This window comes from Poecilia reticulata, chromosome 11, assembly GCF_904066995.2.
Source record: "Poecilia reticulata chromosome 11, P_reticulata-male-v2, whole genome shotgun sequence".
Lineage (NCBI taxonomy): Eukaryota > Metazoa > Chordata > Actinopteri > Cyprinodontiformes > Poeciliidae > Poecilia > Poecilia reticulata.
This window is the reverse complement of record NC_088840.1, coordinates 9,975,479-9,997,440: the sequence shown is the minus strand read 5'-3', so window position 1 is coordinate 9,997,440 and position 21,962 is coordinate 9,975,479. Positions and strand designations below refer to the sequence as shown.

The following is a 21,962-nucleotide window of genomic DNA, read 5'->3' as shown; positions in this document are numbered from 1 at the left end:
TATTTTTCTCCACTCTTTAACGTATTTCTGTCTGCTTTTAAGTGTTGTAGGGTGGATTTTTCTGATATTTTCCATATTTACCTTGCAAATAATTGGGTATATATGGGACAAACTTTCTCTTGAGTTGTGCTACAGTGTTATGATGCCCCTCTGTGGTTTGCCTCATGAAGTGGGTTTGTGGTTTTTTATTTACAGACTTCCATGCCCTGTATTTGCCAGGACGTTATTTAGATCACACATGGTGCCACTTTTAGCTGTTGCTACTAAAACATTTAACTTTTACTACGATATTTTTGAAAACCCGTCTTCCAGTGTTTTTTATTTGGATTTTATGAAGTGCGTTTCTGTGAAGATATTAGAAAATCTCGTAGAAACCTTTTGATGCAAGATTTCAGTTAAAAATCTATTAAAACCGCGAGAAGACGCACGTGTTTAGCTGTTTGGGAAAAGGACAAATTATTTTAAATCTTTTCTGGAAGCACTTTCATAGGGCTATTTTGTAGATTGTTTCGGAAATTGCTGATAACTGATGGTGTAATCTATGACATTACAGTGGAATATTGTCTCTGCGGCCCAGAAATTGAGCTATTGCCGTGTCTTGGCAGTCATAAGATTGTTTTCCAGCAGCAGTCTTCAGTCAGAGTCCCCTTCAGGTACATTGGAAGTCTGACTGCTACTGGAAATCCTTTCTGCAGACAGCACAAACCTCCTCAATAACTCTTTGAAGGTACTTGGATGATATATGATATATGATTTACAACATTTAATTCTCCTGCGGGATAAATCATGTTAATTGAATATTTGCTGCACACCCCTAAAGAATATTTTGTAAAACTTAAGCTCAGACACAGCATTCACTCGGTTTTGGTGCCCATCTGAAATCAGTTGTAGTCGCCTAATTCATAAACTCAGTCAACTTGTGTGTAATCTAATTTCTTCATCTGTGAAAGGCTTCAGAGTGGTTGGAGAGCATTACTGAAACGGCTTAACGAAGGCGACACCAAACAGGTCAGAGATATATAAAGTTGGAGAGAGTTATCAGATGACATGCCACGTTTTGAACAGCTAACAGAGCATCAACAGAAAGTAGAGACTGACGCAAAGTCAAACCTTCCAAGACGTGACCGTCCATTGAAAGTAGCCCAGCAGCAACTCTGGAGGAGCTGCAGAGATGCAAAGCCAGTTTTAGGTCCGAAGTCGTTTCAAAAACTTCAAAGCTTACCAAAGTGCTTGCACAGAAGTGTTAAACTGCAAATACAAAATGAGGGCACATAACAGATGGTATGGAGCATAAAATGTCACATGTCAATGAAACGACACCAGCATGAAGAGCAACGAGAAAAAACATGCCCACTCTTCTGCACAGGTGGTTCTCTGTATATGACAGGATGTGGTGCATTGAAATCTCTCTCTCCACCTCTACTTCTCACTATCAGGATGTAAAGCATGACCGCAGACAGACGCGGTCAATGCAAGAGCCATTAAATATTCTCTCCTCTGATTTTGACCGATCAGAAGTTTAAAAATTAAAATTAAAAATCGGAAAGGCAAGTCTGCTCATGCCCCGATGGGCCACACAGAAACATCCCATTGGGTTCACATGACTCCACCGGGTGGGCGGAGGAGTGGAGTGGGGCGGCCGCTCGTCGTTGCACCGTCGTCCTTCCCTCGTCTTTTAACCCCAGATCTTGTCCAGCTCAGATCAGTTCGGACAAGAGCCTCTGTCGGTCCGCTTTCTTCTGGATATTTTTAGTCGAGTCCGCGGCTTTCTTCGTAGTGTGACATCCGGGAAACGCGCTCCAACACTCTGCGTTTAAGGTAAGCAGCTCTGTTTAGGTCTGAACTATTAATACGTTTTTGGGAAGACTTGTTTTATTTTTCTGTCCAACCGTTTCCAGGCACTCCAAATACTCCAGACTCCTAGATTTAATTTTATAATCTGAGTCATGAGGCTTCAGGCGCAGCTTGCAGCTGCGGGGTCTGGCTGGTAGAGGGGGAAATATAGGGGCGGGGCGGGGATTGGGGGTTTATACTTACTGTAAATTACAAGAGAGGAGGAATAGTTTTTTTTTCTCTCCCATGAAAAAGTTATTAGTGGCAGGCTTTATTGGCATCACCGCAATTTAACCCATGTTATTATTGATTAAAATCACCCGTGTGTTCATGAACCCACTGACCTATCATGTTGGGGGTGCCAGGCGGAAGACCTCTTTGCCATCACCCTAATCTTTATCTCCCTTCACAAACACAAGACAGAAATCTGGCATGTCCCCCCCCCCACACACACACACACAAAAAACATTAACATGACTTTTTGGTAAAATGAAAAGATTTCTTCAAATCTTCTTTGAATTTCCATCATCAACATTATTTAACCACGTGTTGGATAAGAATAAATAAATAAATAAATAAAAGCTGTTTCCTACTTGTTCTCCTCGGTTCAGATCACAGTAAACAAAGGTAACATGAAATATTCACAAAGCGTACATCTGAGCCTGTGGATTTTGGAGTTGGAGGAGAGGGAAAGGTTCGGCAGTGACACTACGGCGACTCTTAAAAAATTCAGCCCTGGATGACTCAACTCATGTGAAACCCATCTGAGTTGGTTCTTCCACTTGAAGTTCAAATGGGGCCCAGCCAGACGTCGCATCTGTTGTTTAGTTCAAGCATTTCTTCTGTCCAAACACAGTCCCAAATGATGCTAATCACTTTCTTCTGTTTGCTCCTGAGCGCTTTCGAAACTAAAGCCACGATGTCAGAGCCCCACAGAGGGAGCGAGTGTGAGATCATTCCTGCATTTGTGCGGTAGTACTCAGGGGACTTCCTTCCTGAAGGGTTCTGTTGTAAACACCCACACTTTTCTGAAATACTACACTTAAAAAAAAAAAAAAAAAAATTCTATGTGAGGTGGTTACCCAACACTAACGGGCAGAAAACCGCTTTAAGTTAATAAAAATAATGCGTCCTTTATGTCAAAAAGGAAGCCCAAATAAATAAATGAATGAATAAAATCTCTTTCAGCTTTTCGAGAATCCTCTCTCGCTGAGGCCATGTTTTCCAAGGCCACTGCCAACTTAGTCCGTCAGGTGGATCCGGAGGGAAGCCTCATCCACGTGTCCCGAGTTAACGACTCCCACAAACTGCTCCCCATGGCAATTGTCGTCAAGCGCAACCGCCTGTGGGCGTGGCAGAGGCCCAAGTACCAGCCGACTGATTTCACCCTGGGCGATCTGCTGCAGGGAGACGAGGTGCTCCGGCCCGGTAGGTGTGCGTGTTTTTACATAGGATTTTAAAGTCACACACACACAAAAAAAGATTCAAATGCTTGTTCCATGTTACGGCAGATACCGCTTTTCTGATGGATGCTGCAGTCACTGCTTTGCAAGAAGATTCATAAGCCTTTGAAATTTTTATATTTGTCAAGTTAAAACCGCTGAGTTCAAAGGGTCAAAGGTTGACCTCACTACCCAAGATTGCAGTCTTTTGCAGCCTCTATCAGTTTTTCTTCCAGGATTGCCGTGTATTTATCACCATCTGTCTTCCCATCGATTCCGAAGGCGCTGCCTCTTGGCTTCTCGTTCGAAGTTATATGGATAGAAACCAAGGCAAACTTACAACTGCTTAATAAAAACTAAAGACCTATCTCCTCAATAGCCTAAGAAGCATTCTTTTTAAAGGTCCCAATTGTTTATTTTTAAGTAGAGTCTTTAGTGCATGAAGTATTTTTATCACTTTTTTTTCTTTTGCAGAAGTATCTGAGACAGAATTCCTGGCCTACAAGGGGACGTACCGGGACGATCACTCCGGGAAGCTGGACACAGAGGCCGGTCCCGTCAACGTCGGCCTGGAGGGACTGGGCTCATCCAAGCTGGAGTCGAGTTTCGGGAAGCTGAAGAAAGAAGAGCTGGATGTGAAGAAGCTGTTGAAGGACTCCGACAGCAGGTTTCGGCCAGTCTTCCTACGCAAGGAAGGAAGGGAGGTGTCTGGATGTAAGACTGAGAGAAGGGCTTTTTTGTTGTGACAGATTTTGTCTGCCCCAGGTTAGTGGACATGCAGCACGTCCTGGTGCAGCAGCTGGAGAAGCGCGCTGAAGTTCTGACGGTGGTGAAGGAGCGCATCCTCACCACCGACTGGTGCTCCGTCACCATGACGAAGAAGCAGCATTGCGCCTTTCAGGGCGTGCTGAGACTGATGGGCCTGCTGGGGGGCTCCGTGAAGGTCGGCCCCGCAGCTTTTCACAATTATGTGACGCTTTGTATACCGTTACCTCCATAAAATAATGGACTAAGTCAGTTTTTGCTAAAGAAAAAACAAAACAAAAAAAAAAAAACGGCCATTTTTTTTAGGAACGTGACTACATGTGTGTTAAATGTGTTTTTAGGTGGTTGGAAAGGACGTGAACAATATTGAGGTGGACAGCGACGTTTCCTTGGAGATTCCCTCTGGCACTGTGATCGCATACAGCATTATGGAGCTGGAGATCAAAAAGAGCGGACACTACGGTGAGAAAAAGAGCTCAAACCGGGAAGGAGATCATTCCTTCATCCCTTCTGTTCTTGCTGCTTTGCTTTCAGTTTTTATATTACATGTTTCGCGGGTTTCCCTTGTCTTTCTGCCGTCTTAGCATTTTCTTCGATGACAAATACCCTGCGTGTTTTCACAGTTATCTTTTATGGGTGATAGCCTCAGAACAAAGACTTCTGTAAATATGACTGGAGCATAATCTCTTATCTGTGCAGAAGTGCAACTGCATCCAGGGGATGAGTATTTTTGCACTTATTGTTAATCTCTTCAAAAACAGTTGGGAGGAAATTGTGAAGAAGCATTTGAAATGCTAAAAAGTTTCAGAAACTTTTGGATTTTTGAGTCAAAGAAGTAAACAAAAGATAAAACAGAAACTTTAGTCGCTACAGGTTTCCAACAGGGACACAAGTGTTGGCTTCGAGCATCATTGTCTTTCTTTTTTTTTTTTCTCAAGATCCTCCTCAAAGTCATAAACTTGAATTCGTCATTCAGTCTTTTAATTAAAATAAAAATGTTTGATGGATTTCTCTGTAATCGTTTTTACTGACCTATTCAGACCACCTCACGTCTTCCTTTTCTTGGATGGCACGTTCTCCCGTCTTGACCATTTTGAAGACAGGTTAATTAAAACAAGCCTTTTCTCCACGGATTAGTAATAAAAAAAAAATCCTCAACACGGACCTTTAAGAACTAAATTATCCAGAAACTATTTTATCATACTGATAAGCTTAAAACAGAAGCGAACCACTGAATACACGGAATAGGAAAGTGAGTCCCCGAACGTCACTGTACTCACTAACATGACTAAATGTTTCACCAGGAGTGCTTGGTGTGTTTATCTTTGCTGCTGTTGGAATTATTTCTAGGCATATGCCTGCGACCCAGCGCTATGGGAGGCTTTGAGAGCGACTCCATCCCGTTCAGTGGTTCCTTGGACACAGTGGACGGCAGTTCCAATGGGCACGGGGCTCGGGAAGATGCTCCTCTCACCGTTTTACACAGTGGTAATTCACAATTTCTCTTCCATGGAAAACAGTAAAGCAGTTGACACGAGGAAGTGAAACAAAACGACATGTTGGCAAAGATGAAGGTTCCCTTTTCTTAAGCTAAGCTTTAGAGTGACGAACAAGCCAACACATCTACTTCCTACTAGACATTACTAATGAATCAAATCTGCTACATCAGCTGTAAACCTAAAAAAAAAAAAGTTGTGTCTTTATAAATTGTAGTGACGACGATATAAAGTAGTCGGGTATCTTGCAGGATGGTCGGATATGGACCTTTCTCCTCTGGCAGACCTCCCCAGGTCGACTCGGTGTGAGTTGATGGAGAAGCTCCAAGAGGCTCTTCGGGACAGATTTGCTCTGTCCTACCTACAGAGTGAGGTGAGGGTCATGCTAACTTGATGTACACCAGTAAAGCTGGCATCTGACCGATGACTTCTGATTATTGCCTAATCGAGAGGAATTGCACAACGAGTGACTTGCCAACATATTTCCAAACTTTTTTTTTTTTTGTAAATTAAGAACATTTGAGGGGAAAAAATCAAAAACTCTCATCTGTTAATGAGCTTTAAACCTTCCTTTTCATTAGCTGGAGAAGTTGTGCGATTGTGAAAAAGCGGAGACTCCCATTATTGGTGAGAAGAAGACAATTCCTACAAGTTCACGTGTCCCTGAATGCTTCCCGACCGGCTTGCCTTCACATCTACCCTCAGCTTACCTGCTGGTCAGCGCCATGGAAGGCAAGAGAAACCTTGACAGTATTTGAACTAGGCGATAAATCAGTGCACCCTCGATTAATGTCTCGATTTTTATTCTTGTTGTGTGTCTTTGCTTTCAGAGCTGCCTGATGAGACGCTGAACATTTTGAGCAACAGTCCACCTGATTTTCTGTCAGCGTTTGATGTGCTGGTTGGTCGATTTAATTTGCCTTAAATGTATATACTTGCTTAAACATGCATATGTGTTTCGGTTTGTTTAAATACAAAGAGCAGCACGGTTTACCTGGGAAAACCTAATGAGATACAACTCATTCAGAGAGTCATAGGTCTGTTTTTATTATGACTATCGGTTATGCAAGTCAGCCATGTTGGTTATCGAGGCTGCTGAGAAACATCCAACTTTCCCTTTCAGATTTCCGCATCTAGGAAACTTTGTGTTTACTTTCCGACCTTTCAAATAAAAAAATGAAACGCAACCAAATCTCTCAAACGGTCAAACAATCCCGCTGAACGAGAGAGTTTTGCTGTCGTCGTGTTTATGTCATGGCAGAGCAAATCTTAGGACGTTTAAGTCCGGTTGCAACGCTGTTTTCAATTTGCCGGTCAGGGTGACGGCACTTGGGAAGTCGAGTATTTCCTCAGGTGGTACTTGTTAGGAAAAAGTCTCAAAACGATTGCAGTAAGACAAATGGCCGTCAAACAGAATGTATTCCTTAGGGAACGTAAGTAATGGATTTCTACAGACCCATTCGATGTTATTGAAAAGTTCATTTATTTCCGTGACTCAATTCATTTTAAACACATTTGCATTAAATACAAAGATACTGATTTCAAGCCTTTATCTCTGTTTACTACAATTATTTTCTGTTTCTGCTCACTGCTATGCTACAAAAGTGGACAACGTCCGTGTGCTTTGGTAAAAACATAAAAAAAAAATCTGTCTTTTTCACTGAATTAAGATATTTTTATTGTGAAATAATTCTGCTGCAATAAAAATATCAATCCATTAAACACGTCCATCAGTCCGTTAGATCAGAGGGAAGTGGGTGTTGTTCTTTTGTCTGAAGGTAATAAGATCTCCCCATTGCAGAATTTACAGCTCACTGAAACACGTACGACTTCCTGCAGTCCTCCTGTTCAACTCGGGTTCCAACTTCCAGGATTCACATCTTGCGACACTATATCAAAAATGATCCCGTCTGTTTTCTGCTCGCGTCTCAACAGATGTGCAGGCTGAAGGAGATCGGTGGGAATGTGTCCGTCCTGTCCCTGCCTGCACCGCTGCAGGACAACCAGGTCTTCCAGCGGGCAGAGCAGCTGCTGGGCTCCATCAGAGTGACGCTGAGGAGGGACGCCGATCGGCTCCGGGTGGAGATGGAAAACGCGGATGGGGCTCCGGCTCTGCTCCTCGGCCTCAGCGTACACGGCCTGGCCTTGCTCTGCACCGACGTGCATTAGTTTACGGCATCTGAGTCTTTGTTGTTACTTTCTTTTTTGAGCACATTTATCTTGTGCAAGCTTTTCATATTCCAATGCTTGATTTAGTCATATTATCTTTGCTCTTTACTCGGTTTTCCAATCTGTGTTATTAATCCCACATACGTATATTATTATTTAAATGAACTGTTTATATTTTTGTACAAGAAGTGAAAAGTTGATGAATCTGAATGGAGGTTCTGAGCATCAGTCACAATTTACCGTTAATCCAGTTGTTTCTGTGTCCAGTTTCAGCTTGCGATAACTATTTTCCTCAGTTATTGGTAAATCCTGGAAAGCTTGACTAAAAGTTAATGTGGGATTTGTCATAGTTTGAACAGAATTTGAGAACTGATTGCTTTCTGACAAAACACAAGATGAAGAAGCTTTAAGCAGTTTGTTTGGTCTTGTCAGGAACAAAAGATGCTGTCATTTATAAGCTCTTTTTTAAAAAGAAAAATATATTTTTATATTAATCAGCACAGGCCTATATATTTACATTTTTCACATTCCCTGGATTACTGGTATTAGACCATAAAAAGCTACACAGTCTATTTTTGTTATTTCCTTTGCCATAAGTTAAAAGCAAGGTCACGCTTTAATGTTTAATGTAATATAACTACATCAGTAAAGTTCCCATTTGCAATAAAGGGAACTTTCTAAAAGTTCCCTTTATTGCAAATGTAACTCTGTTTTCAATGTTTCTAGTACAATACATATCTTATTTTTAAAAATGTGGAAGACTGTTTTGTTTTCTTTTTTGGATGCTGGTTATTTATTTGTGTTTTGTGGTTTATTTTGTTTGTATTTCCTTTTAACTCATGTAAAGCACTTTGAATTGCCTTGTTGCTGAAAATGTGCTATATAAATAAAATTACCTTACCTTACAAAATTTGTGCGTTGAAAGTGTTTAGTGAATTTGTTTTTATTCTAAGAGTCTAAAAAATCTTGCAGCTGTTGTGATGCACCAAATCGTGCCGTGTTGGATGCAGCAGGATGAAAGATCACCCGCGAAGGGAATTCATATATACAAAGTCTTAAATCAATAAATGAAACTGACTGACATTTGCTCCCCATTAAAAATAAATATGTAAATTTTATGGTGACCTTTATTTATTAGATGAAATATTCATAGCGCTATTTATTTGTTTAATTTTGAACAAAACAGCTTTCCAATTTTTCTTGCCCTTTTCACGCAGTAAAAACATGAGCAGATGTCTTAAGATAAAGCTGCCACACGAGGTCGCTGTGAGTGAGCACTTTCCGACGCGAAATGATGACGTAGATCTCGCGCGACTTGTTTTTCGTAAACAGACCGAAACTGCTTTGCCGCCCCGTCACAGCGTTTTTAAAATGGTCGTGTGTAACTTTTTCCTCCAGGGCCGCTGTCGGTACGGAGACAAATGTTGGAATGAGCACCCGAGAGGCGGAAGCAGAGGAGGGGGAGGTTATAATGACAACTACAGCCGCTCCGGTGGTCCGCAGCAGCCCAGAGGTGGAGGAGGTAACTTCACTTGCCAAATTATCTCCATTTGCTGTTCTACAAAACGCCTCTAGAGAAATTTCGTATGGCTTTATCACAGCATAACGTGGCCACGTTTTTTAGTTTTTCAGTCTATGTTGTCTTGCTCGCAATCAGAAGGGGGTTTCTTTAATAAATATCTCCCTGCTATTTGAAATCGTTTGGATGTGTGATAAACAAGCATCTGCTACGAGGCTTTAAAAGAACAGAGCTTATAAATTTAGAAAATGTAGACTAGCTTTTGGAATACAAAAAGTCCAGTGTTACGTTTTGTTATTACAAAGCTCTGCTTAACAATAATAATGTAATTTAGATTTACATTTTAATAGAGTTTTCATGTTCTCCCCGTGCATGTTTGGGTTTTCTGTAGGTAACGGTTCTCTCGACATGTTGGCTTTATTGGTTGTCCTTCGATGACGTTTAACCTTTCCTCCGTTTTCTTCGTTTTGCTTCCAGGTTATGGGAACAGAGTTTGGGTGAATCCCTCTCAGCAAAGAGGAGGTTATATTCAGCCGTCATCCTTCTCCTCACAGGGAAGCAGCGACTGGGGTTCGGGACATGGTGGTGGAGGAGGAGGAGGAGGAGGAGGAGGAGGTGGGGGTGGCGGCGGGAGAAGAGAAACCCTGAAGAGCTCTGATTTCAGCTTCTCATCTTCGAATCGATTTTCTGCTCTCGATGCTTCCAATGCCTTTGACAAGGGAGGAAGAGGAGCAGCGGCAGGTTTTGGAACTGCTGGGGACGAAGATGACGATAAGAAACTGTGAGTCTGCTTGTTTTTGAATAAACCTTTTAGGCTTCTTGTAAGGTATTCATTAATGTTTACATCCGACACTTTATCAGCGAAGTCATTCAGGCGGACATGGATGCCTGGGAGAGTTCAGGACAGTGGGGCTTCTCTTGCTACTCTACCTTTAAGACGCCCATAACAGGTTTGTGTCTGTTTTATTCTGTTTGTTTGCGAATTGGTAGTTTTAAAACTTGAACATGAAACTCGATCATTTTGCCCGCAGGCTTCACTGATCTGTCTCCAGAAGAGCTCAGGCTGGAGTACTACTCCACCAGAGCATCAGGGGATCTGCAGGGCTACGTAGGCGCTAACCTTATTCCTAATATTAGTCTGCGTTCGTTTTTAGTTTGTGTCGTGCAGCAGTCGTAATGACTCCCAGTTCTGTCTTGTTTTTGTTGTTGTTTTTTTTTAGCTAAATGGCATAAACCAGCTGCTCAGCCAGTGGAAAAGCAGAGTCCAGGAGCTGAAGATCATGAATCCGTCCACACGTGTGGCACTGGTAAGACACAGATATACACACACAGACACGCAAATACGGTCAATGTCAGAAAGTTTTCATCCATCCACTTGAAGAACTTTTTGAAAGTTCAGTGAGCAGCAAAACATGACTGCATGTTTTCTTTTCACACAGCTCGCCGAGTTAAAAGGAACCGCTCCGCAGTCGTCTTTGAGTGGCTTTGGTTCGACGACGACAGGATTTGGATCCTCCACATCTAGCTTTGGCAGCGAAGGTCAATAAGTATTACCGCATTGCAAGAGTAGACAATGGAAGGATCAACTGTTATAATAGGAAACACTGCAAGCTGAATAATGGCGTTTATATTGAGATTTTATGAACCAACAGCAATTAGATCATATGTGTATATATAAGTGGAAAGAAAAGGATATGCGGTTTTCGAAATGTTATTTTTTGCTCATTTTTCTTTGCAAAATAACTCCACCTCAGCCAGATGAAATGGATAGCAATACTCCAGACACAGATTCTCAATTCGACTAGGCCATTCTGTGATATGACTAAGCTTTGCTATAAAAGAAGAGCTACAAAATGTTCACCATTAGCTTGTTTAATGAACAGTAAAAGTTCCTATTGTCCCTCTTAAACCAAATGTCTCCAACTATTCATTCTCCATCACTCCTTTGCTAATTCTGATCATTCCGACCACGCAGGCTTCGGTGCACCAGCCCAGTCCACCACCTTCAGTTTTCCAGCCCTGAGTTCTGGATTTGGCTCTTCTACATCTTCACCTTCAACTGGGTTTGGTAGCCTTATAACGGCTCCAACACAACCTCCGTCTGGGTTTGGCTCTTCCGCCGCACCTTCCGCTTCGTCCTTCTCATTCGCCGCCCCGAACGCAGACAAGCCGCCGCCGCCAACGGCCTCTTCAGGGTTCGGATCGGCCTCGGGGTTCAGCTTCTCCTCCACGACAGCAACCGCCGGGGGAGGGTTTGGGAGCGCCTTCGGGGTGGCGGCAGCTTCACCTGGAGCCGGACCGGTGGGAGAGGCCGCAGACGGTCTGTTCTCACCCGAGAGCAAGCTCTCCCAGGAAGAACTGAATCAGTTTAAAGCCAAAAGGTTCACTTTGGGACAGATTCCACTAAAACCGCCACCTGCGAACATGCTAGTGGTCTGACATGGTGGGAGAAGCTAGTGCTTTCCCTTTGGGTCGTGTATTGATTCAGTCCAGCCAAAGAAGAAATTTTCACTAATATTTAGGTGCACAGCAAACAATATGCACAGATTTCTACTTGGGACTCGCTGTGAATGACGTTTTTTGCACAATAAAACGTCGACTTAAGATTTTTAAATTTGGCCAATTTTATTCTTTAAAGTTTTTTTTGTAGAACATTCTGTTTGTTATGGCGAGTATTTATCTGTAAATGATGAAGAGTAGCAACTACAACAAATCATTGACGACCAATTGCACTTCTATATAGGTCACAATAAGCTGCACTTACTGCTGTTAGTCGTAAGAGGGCGCCATGATAAAAGCTGGAGTGTTTCTCACTTTCTCTGCCTTCGTGTCTCTGGTGACCAAGTGGTTTAATATGAGCAGTTGCTTTCAGATTGTAATTTTTGTCCAACATTAAAACAATAAATGAAAATCAGTGAGTGCAAAGCTAATTAGCCCACAGCTTTCTGTTCTGCGCGCCACAGAACGGGGAACACAGATGAGCGACGCGTGAATGCACTCGGCGTTTATTAGACGCCGAGCACCAGCGGGACCGCGAGCGGAGTAATACAGACCGCAGCAATAAGCGGTTTTACTACAGAGGCAACGGCGCTGCTGACTGGTGCATATTTTCAGCTGACAAAGACCTCGTGTTGTCAGCAGAGAGGTGAAAGGGAGCCGAGTGAAGTGTTTTGCCAGGTCAAAAGTTAGATAAGGCTAATGCAATTAGAAGCATCCCTGCTAATAGTCGTAGAACTCGAAGCGCAAGCAAATCGCAGTGCCGTTTTCTCTCCTACCTCTCAGACTATCGGCAGCAGTCCACCCCTCCTCATCCGCCCGTCTCCTTCTGCCAGCAGATAATACTTAAATAATTCAACAGAATAAAAAGGGGCTGTCTCATGAAAAAGGCACTCTCATTTCACTGGAACTCATTTAATTTGCAACGCGGCTCCATCAAATTGCCAGTCTGCTCGCGATGACGGGTGATGTGCGCGCGCGAGTGGAGAGCAGATCAGAGCTGTGTATTACATGCGATGAATAAGGTCATGGATGTTTGCATACACACACACACGCACACGCACACACACACACACACACACACACACACACACGGACACACACACAGCCAGATGTAGTTTATTTTTCCTTCTTTTGTTGCCCCTCTGCAGCAGCCTTCACGTTTATTTGCACACCTGGTAACGATGTATAAAAAGCATTAAAAAATCTGTCATCTTATATTGCAGTGGCATCGTCTCAATAAATGTGGTTTAATTTGAGTGCAGGTTTGTTTTATCGGGACAGAGTCCTACATTGGAAAATAGTTATTTTGTAAAAAAAAAAAAAAAAATGTGTACCTGGTGGTACTTTTGTTTAAATAAAAAAGATTGAAAGGCCACATTTCTCTTTGCCACAATTCAAAATTTAAAACGCAACAATACATGCTATTCAAGTGAGCCAGATGCCTTTTGAGCCCGTTTTAGCACAATTCCATTAATATTGATATACCTGAAGTTTAAAGCTTTCAAAATGAACATGTTTTTTATTGTGGTAGTATTAAACTGTTAATCCAATACTCACCATATGAAAACATTTTGGAAAAGTGTGATGCTCTCAACGTTGTGGGAACTATTTGGTGATGGCTCTCTGTGTTCCAAGGTCAATAAAGACACAGATAAGGAAGTTTCCTGAGCCTCAACCCAATAGACAACCACAGACATTGTGTGTCCAACATCATTGTCTGATGTTAGAAATGTTGTTCTGTCTGAAGTTGTTACAGTCGCAAATGTTGGGTCAACATCAAATCAAACCCTATGGATTATAAATGAGATATTGCTCTGTGAATACAGATGAGCAAATACTTCTGGCAACTTCATACTCCCTAAAGCAGATCACACCTTCTTCGTCTACCTACTGCATATGTGTTTCATCTCTAAATGTTCACCGTTACTCATCCAGTGTGATGACTGAACAAGCTGAATGAGGATGAAACCACTGGAGGCGCCTCCAACCCCCTCTGACATGCTAACCAAGTGATTTGGACGCAGAGCTCGCTTTGTTGATGTTCATTGGGAGCTGATCCCGGTCAAACCTCCTTGCCTTTACAGCGAAGAACAAGGGTTACTAATTGGAACAATGAATCCCGCGGTGGAATTGATTGGGTTCAGCCAGGGCGGTTTGTCTATGGGAAACGGTTGCATTGATTCCCAGCGCTGTGATTCATGGCGATTTGAGCAGCCTCCCTCGCGGGTCACTGAGCGGCACATAATTCACCTGCTGACATCGTATTAGAGGAGTCTGTGTAACGCGTGTTAAGGATGTGGCTCAGAGGTTGAGCAGAATCGTCCCCTGTTCGATTCCCGGCCTCCTTCCCTTTCTGCCCTTCATCTTGTCAAGCTACTATTGAATAAAAGACCCCAGTACACCTTTTAAAAGAAATATAAAACATAACCTGTGACTATAGAGAAAAGCAAACAATGGTTTTACAAGTCTTTTTCTGTTAATCGACTTTGAAGAAAAAAAATATCTGGCTCTTATAGTGCTCCATCCCTCTCTAGTGCGGCGCAGTTTCTTGGGCCGGTTCAGGCAAAGTGTCTGTATGCTCAGCTGTGTTCTGGCACCGGTTCATGTTCTCTGAGCCAGCTCTGGCCTATAAATTGTTGTCAAAATTTGTCAGTGTTTTGGGCATGTGGATCTGGGCCAGTTTGGACTGAGAGCTGGCACCTTCAGCTGCTTAAGGACTAACAGAGGACCAAACGTGTTTGCTGACCTAAATTTTGGGGGCATACGTTTCCAGGGCGCCTGACTCTGTGTTTGGGTTGGCTTTGACGCGGTCTTCTTCTCACGACTTTCAAGAGCTGCGTGGCTTTCTTCTCCTCACCTGATTCTGCTCGTCTTCTGCCATTTTGAATTCGGCGCAATGTCCTGCAGATGTATACAGATCCACCGATTTTCACGTATTTTTTCCAGTTTACCGTTACAAACCGTAATGTATTTTTCTTGGATTTTGCTATAGACAAACAGTACTGTGAAACTGAGAATCAGTGTGTATGCGCGCACCCTGAGCTACGATACCTTTATACAAAATCCAGTTCAACTAATGTGCAGTTTGTCACAGCCAACATGTGGAACAGTTTTCACAAGTCAAGTGAAATTAAAGTAGATTTTGATCATGCTCTGTTGATCCATTTCTTAAATAAACTGTGAAAATACAAAATCTCACCAGTTTATTTTTTTTGCCTAGATTCTAGCGATTAGATCCTAATTAGTCTAGATTCTAATATCTTAGTACAATTGAAATAAAATAAGTTTTCAGTAAGATATTGGAGCCTTTTTTAAAGTCAATAATTCCTTAATATTGATTTTTAAAAATATTCGTTCCACTGGCAGATTTTTTCATTTATCACAAAATATTTTCCCATATTTTAAGTGAAAAAAAAATGCAAGTGGAACTAATAATTTGTTTTTGCTTTGGTTTAGATTAAACCATGTTTACTTTTGTGTCTGGATGGTCAGTTGTTACAGACAAGGCCTATAAAGACTTGATAAAAATACAAATAGGACATTTAAAATTCTGTGGCCTCTCAGGTGACAAAATGTGCAAAGGCTCAGGATGTGTCAGTATTTCTGCAAAGCTCTCCACATCCGCTTCAACTCCCTTGGCACAGTTCGCAAGGTTTCTTGTTCCAAGGTTTATTCAGAAGGGTTGTTCAGTCATTAAATCAATACATTTTGGATTATTTTCTCCTCAGTTTAGAGATCATGGAGTACTTTCTTCCAGCCAGCCAGTCTCTATCTATGCAGTTCTCTATCCAAATCTGTGTATTTTTCATGTGACCTGTTAAAATGCTGTGCAAAAGACATACAAATATGGTGCTGAGAAGCAGGCAGACTTCAAATAATAATTTTTTAAGCACCTCTTAATGGATTCTCCAACATTCCAGAGGTAAGATATCTTGTATCCATACCACTAATGATATTTGCATTTAGTCACATAAAGATTTAATTTGAACAAGATCACGAGTGTTCACAAGCGCCACAAATAGTGGCACCAACAGCAATTCTTCAATAAATGAAGCATTTTAAAAAACATACTGAAGAGGATCTTCAATGAATTTTTCACAACTTATATATATATCTATATATATATAAGTTGTGAAAAATTATATATATATATATACACTGCTCAAAAAAATAAAGGGAACACTCAAATAACACATCCTAGATCTGAATGAATGAAATATAATTGTCAATAATTTCCATCTGTTGTCTATTCCATTTGCACAACAGCAGGTGAAATTGATTGTCAATCAGTGTTGCTTTCTAAGTGGACAGTTTGATTTCACAGAAGTTTGATTTACTTGGAGTTATATTGTGTTGTTTAAGTGTTCCCTTTATTTTTTTGAGCAGTATATATATATATATAATCAAGTCAAGTTCTCTGATTAATTTGGCTTGCTGGAATCATGTTTCATGAGAAGGTATATGTGTTGAATTGCTTATGATACTCAAAAAAGTTGCAGAAGACTCAGAAAATATCTGAAAAAATTGCTGTAGTCAGAAAAGTCCAAAACTGTTTTTTTTTTGTAACTTGTAAAATACTATGTGTTGAAACATGATGGTAGCTTAGTCATGCTGAGGGAATGTTTTTTTCTTCAGTCATTAAATCAATAATTTTCCAAACCTTTATTAACTTCTCACTTTTCAAATCAGTTTTCGCATAGCATAATGAAATAATAAGAAAAGATTTGTCCATGTCCTGTTTTTCATCTGCTAAAATAAAGTGCATACAAAAATTAAATTCGAAAAATAAACACGAAATTGTGACAAAGCTACAATAAAATTAAGACAAAAGTTCCTGGTGTAGCTATCATGATATGATTTATGAGTAAAATAGTCACATCTTGACTGCATTGACTACACTGGTAAATACTGCAGTGACGCTAACACACAGCCGATTTTAATATTGAACCAATGTTGTGTTCAACCTGACGATGTTTACATCAGCATTTAAAGCTGTAAAGGTGTAGCTGCACATTGAAAGATATGGTGGTGGGGTTTAAAGTGAATTGAATTAATCGCTTTGAGCGAACAAAAAAGATCTTTCACAGTTATTTGCAGTTCCCAAAGACGGCCCCAAGTGGTCGCTGTTTGTCCAAAACACTTCCAGGCAGCTTCATCGCAACGCATCTCTCTCTCCCTCCCCTCCTTTCTGCTCTGCTCTCCTCTCCTCCCAGCTCCTCTCCGCTCAGCTCAGCAGTGCGTCCCTCACCTCCTCGGATTCCGTGTGACCAACAGCCCTGAGCGGATAACAGCCGTCCGGCAGAGCGCCGCCCGTCCCGCAAACCAGCACAGCCACCATAAAACCCGAACGATGACATTCTTACAGCAGCGACAGGGGCTAACATTCATTTGACAACTTCCCTCCCCACACCTTGCCTCCGCCGCTCCTTGCTGTTAAGCGGTGAGTCCCTTTTTTAATCTGCAGAATCTGTTTTTTTTTTTTTTTTTTTGTTCTGCTATAGAAACATTTGGGTTTGCTTTCATAAAATGTATTATCTTGTCACCTTCCTTCTACTGTTGCATATACCTTTTTGTCATTCAGTCACATAAACTCCTTAAAGGGGTTATTAGAGTCATACAGTCATACTAGACGGAGATGATTGGATTATGCACGTTATTAAAGCTGCAGCAGCGATAGCGGTGCTGTGTTATTTACTTTCGCTCAGAATGCTACCCTAATGCATGTGGAACTGCTTATCAAATCAGCAGAGGAAGAAGCAGGGGTCTTGCTTAGGTCAGTCATGCCCCTCTGGTTCTCAGGAGATGCCCTGCATTGGACAGGGGGTGGAGGGAGAAGGGGGGTCAAAGACATAAATCCACCTCAGGAAGGATAAATCATCCAAGCATCGCCACCACCTCTTGTTGTTTGCGCGCATTTTAATGCAGGTGACTCTCGGTGTGACAGGTGGGTGGGGGAGGGCAGCACTAGCTCATTTTAAAGATGCTTCTGCAAGCATTCAGCCCCGGGCCAAGAGCATGCACGCTGAGGTGTGAGATAGTATCAGATGGCGGCACACACACACACACACACACACACACCCACACACATGTAGTAGACTGGCTCGTGAAACGTACTTCACTCCCGGGGAGCACAAAATAGACGAATGAAAATCTGAAAAGTGCGGCATGCGTGTTATTTTATGCTTTTTCAGAATCTCCCGTTTCGTTGTTGCAAAAATGCAGGTCGCAGCGTTGCCGCTCTGGTCGGAAATCGGTCCGTAAAGGACAATTTTCAATTTGAGTTCGGACTTGTGTCTTGTGCAGGTCTCTCTGAGGTTAGCCCGACCTTTCATCACATCAACTTTGAAAAAAACTTCCTTCTGCAGAAAAGTGTCTCAGCTGGTAAGTTTTTGCAGTGCAGATGGTGTTTTCTGGACGACCCCGCTGTGTTCATTTTTGATCGCGCGTATAGAGTTTTTGCCTCTCGGCCATAAAGTCTAGCTTTTGTCTAATCTGATTAATTCCCTCCATGCCTAGCGTGTCTAGCTCTGGCTGCGTAGCAGAAGCAAAACACGACATTGCGATAACATTGTTGAGAGTTGCAGTGATGGGATTGATTGCAGTGAACTCGCATTTCATTGACGCTCTCCTTCTTTTTCGCCCAGCGCCCAGGCTGCTCTCTCTCAGCTTTAACATGTTGCATAGCACATGAAATATATTAGCTTAGCAAATGCCTCATATGAGATGTTTATATTTTGGGATATAAACATCTCATATTTCATAAAAATGCTCCACAACTTCCTCCCTGACCTGACTGCTGTCTTCATTGGCTGTCAAGATGCTATTTGTTCACTACCTAACTGGGTTCCTTACACACTCTTCCTCCATTTAAAAAAAAAACTAAAGTATATATTTATTATTTATATCAGCCTTATATTCTGTGTCTTTCATCTTAAATAAAGGTCATTTCACTAACCACTCGGTTTCTCGACAACTTTAGATTCAGTTTGGATTGGAGTTGTGCTTTTTGAGCTAAAAATAATGCCACCAGAGTTCATAACCCAAGCTTTAAAGAATCTGTATTCCATCTTAAATATTTAACTCCTTATTTGACTGGTTAAAGCATTTTAGATTTCGAAACGGATCTGAACTACCTAGACATGGACTCTATTGTCATTCCATTCAACTGCACTTTTAAAATGTATGTGTCGAGCGAAATTTTGTTGCAGGCCTCCAATAATAGCAACAAACAAATAAATGAATCCAAATTTATTTGGAAAAAGTAATAACATGAGTATGTGAAGTAGTTTAGCTGTTTTTAACTAGGTCCAGACGCTATGAGAGCATTGAAATCGTTGATCTAAAAATTTGAACCCAATTTCAACATTTTGGATTTTTTGTTGTTTTTGTAACCTACAGACAATAAGACCTGAATACAGAATACTTTGAAGCAAGTTCAAAGTCAATTGCACTAATATGGCTGTTTCTGTTAGTAATTAGGTGATTTATGAAGGCTGCTGTTGGACTGGACTTTATTTAGGGGTGTCTGAGCAAAGTTGGGAGGGAAAATGGAAATGCACGGCACAATTTTTCATATTTTTATTTCTAAAAACCTTTCTAAAAATGTGTATGATGTAGAGATACCTTCTCAAGACACTCATAAACGTTAGTGCAATAACATTGTACTGATCTGGGGAAGAATCAAGAGATTGAAGCTAATGAGCTTCATGTCAGGAGGAAATAAATATAAGGCCTCTTAGACATTGATGCCGTGCGTCATTGTTTCTTTCCAAAGCGTGTAAAGAAAGTAAATGACAACTGCTTTGACTTGCATGAAAAGAGCGCCGTGCTCTTGGCACGTTTCAAGTAGAATATGAATAATTACTCATGTGTTTGAGTTCTGAAATCTCGCCTGACTCACTCTTGATCTGCTGAGTAATCCAGTGAGACATAATTGAGGCTGAACCTTTTTTTTTTCTTTTTTTTTATACCTCATAATGCAGGCGCCGAGCTGAAACAGGGGGCAAAATTTCACACGCGTTCCTGCGCATTTCGTCTGCACGCTTTAAGTGGAGTTTAGATTTACCGGAGTGAGCTGTTGAACGGTGTGTGGAGCTCGATGCGTCGCATGCTATCAGATGATCTGGCTCCTCAAAAGGCCAGGCTGACTGCTGTGCACTCTCTCATCCTCCATCAAAACACGCATGCAGGCGAACTCTTAAAAAAAAAAAAGAAAAAAAAAAAGAAGAAAAAGTAGTTGAAAAGGTTAGCACACTCTCATTCAGTCACATCATTGATAAATGCAGTGGCACATCTGACCGCTCTTCAGATCCGTTGCTGGTCCTCGTGCTCTTTGAAATGAAAATCAAATGAAAACAAACCGAGGGGCTGAGCGGACACTTATCATAATGATGAGGGCGCCTCTGCTCGTGTACCTGCTTGCATCTCAATGCGCGTGTTGTTGCACAGCGTGCTGCATGTGTGCGCCGTTGGGCGACCATCTGTAAGGCATAATTTGCTGGCCAAGGGGGATGTGTGTATCGTCGCAGAGTGAGGCCGGTGATTGGTGGAACGTGAGTGGTCGGTTGGTGCTGCTGGACTGGGGTTTTTAATGACTCGCCGTTAGCTTGCTTCGCCTGTTTTACCATAAATGAGCGGGACTGTGAAATCTGTTAGAAAATATGGTAATAATCGCAGTTTAAATGTAGGCAGTATTAGTCTCGCAGTGAACCATCCAGCACCCTGAATACTTTTAGGAAACATGGCCTGAAGCAGCTTCAGTAAGATTACAACAACAACAACAACAACAAAAAAACATGAAACAACTATTTATTACCATCCGTAGCAATTCCTATAAAATAAATTTAACAGATTTTTTAAATGTGTAGGAAAGAGTGCTGCAAAAATATCCATCTCCTTGTTTATTCTCCAGAGATCCTTACCTTGTATTGCCAAGAGGCAGCCATTTTCAAATCGATTAGTCTTTGTGAGAACCGGGTTAGGAAATCCAAAGAAAAAGAACAAAAAACATCAATAAAAGATAGTAAAATAACATATTAGCTTTCCCCTTTTTAGCCTTCCTATTACCTGCTGAAAGTCTCGCTCTCGATACTCACTTTGAGTTTTCTGCACGCAGTAACAACATCCACATTGAAGGGTGTTCTGAGTATACGACCCGGTACCTGTTAGTTTCCAGTCACTTCTCAGGTGAAGATTGACTTTTCAGTTTCTAACTTAACATTACCGATTTGTGCCGGTCAAGTAAAGACTCTTTCTCTTTTTTTTCGTACCATAACTCATATTGTCTATTTAAAAAATAAAATCTTTACACAGTAAGCATTGAGAGGACAATCTGGCACTAAGTGTCAAATTGAATGAAATAATTCTGCATGTTTCATGTTTCTTACTGTCTTGCTGTCACTGAATATTGTAGGACTGAGTGCGTTTTATCATAATCTGGCCATCTAAATATACAGTAATGACAAACCATGTTCCTGTGAACACACTCCTCGACTTGTTATCAATTTCCCCTCAGCTGTGATGAGACCAGTGCTGCCAGGGCTTTGGCTACTTTGAGATAATTGCATGCCAGATTTCCTGTTAATGCGGCATGTGCAAAGATAATTACTTCTCGGGGACATTTGCGACAAATAATTTGGGAAAAATGATTTAGAAAGAAAAACATTAACAAGTGGCTCCGAGTGGAGTGCAACGCCTAAGATGAGACATCCAAAAGACGGAGATGAAAGTGAGTGGCAGCTAAGCCAAATAAATAGATCGGAGCGTCGCCTGATTGGCTTGGGAGATCCGTTTATCCTCCGCATATCTTTCATGGATAAAACTAAAACATTTCAGCTTTAATTGCATAAGGATTCAGTGGTGATTTCTCAAACAGCAAGTTTCCACAAGAAAAGTTTACTTTGCATTAAATGTCAGAGGGGGGGAAAAAATGTTTGTTTGCCTTTTGATGCAGTTAAAAATAGATTGCTTCAAATCAAAAATAATTATTAAGCATAACAAATCTATATGTAGAGTGTAAATATGTTTTTTTTCTTTTTTTCAAATCAAAGCAATACATTCATGTTAGTCATATTTGCTGAAATGTTTCACATGTTTCTGTGAAGCTGTGGTATTTTCACCCAAGGTTATCGTATCGTGAGAATTTCATACTGGCCCACGCCTCGCCCAATTATGGAGCTGGGCCCCTTTTGAGCCTAATTGGCTGAGACTGCTGACCGACTGTTTCCGTTTTGGATATGT

The 21,962-nt window shown here is 41.4% G+C and overlaps 3 protein-coding genes across 6 annotated transcripts in view; all 3 read left to right on the top strand.

Moving 5' to 3' along the window:
- Positions 1-27: 27 nt before the first annotated feature.
- Positions 28-8,823, top strand: LOC103472180 (gasdermin-E-like). Of its 2 annotated transcripts, XM_008421623.3 has the most exons (10): positions 28-1,818; positions 3,022-3,261; positions 3,750-3,942; positions 4,041-4,218; positions 4,382-4,502; positions 5,391-5,528; positions 5,788-5,909; positions 6,118-6,268; positions 6,367-6,437; positions 7,472-8,823. In XM_008421623.3, the coding sequence occupies exons 2-10, from the start codon at positions 3,051-3,053 to the stop codon at positions 7,703-7,705; spliced, it is 1,419 nt and encodes a 472-aa protein (XP_008419845.1). In that variant the 5' UTR covers positions 28-1,818; positions 3,022-3,050; the 3' UTR covers positions 7,706-8,823. The 2 variants fall into 2 exon arrangements, with proteins under 2 accessions (XP_008419845.1, XP_017163157.1); XM_017307668.2 differs by lacking the exon at positions 28-1,818 and having other exon boundaries at positions 2,049-3,261.
- A 14-nt stretch (positions 8,824-8,837) lies between these two features.
- On the top strand, positions 8,838-12,154 carry nup42 (nucleoporin 42). The gene is made up of 7 exons (XM_008421622.3): positions 8,838-9,227; positions 9,702-10,005; positions 10,086-10,174; positions 10,256-10,332; positions 10,445-10,531; positions 10,664-10,763; positions 11,200-12,154. The coding sequence occupies exons 1-7, from the start codon at positions 8,930-8,932 to the stop codon at positions 11,661-11,663; spliced, it is 1,419 nt and encodes a 472-aa protein (XP_008419844.2). The 5' UTR covers positions 8,838-8,929; the 3' UTR covers positions 11,664-12,154.
- Positions 12,155-16,813: 4,659 nt separating this feature from the next.
- The window catches only part of rims3 (regulating synaptic membrane exocytosis 3), a 99,640-nt gene continuing 94,491 nt past the window's right edge, over positions 16,814-21,962 (top strand). The window contains exons 1-2 of one of the 3 annotated variants that reach the window (XM_081612223.1): positions 16,814-17,163; positions 18,027-18,104. The gene's annotated coding sequence lies outside the window, so the exon portion shown is untranslated. The remainder of the gene's footprint in view (positions 17,164-18,026; positions 18,105-21,962) is intronic. The other 2 variants (XM_008421619.3, XM_017307544.2) reach the window with 2 other exon arrangements.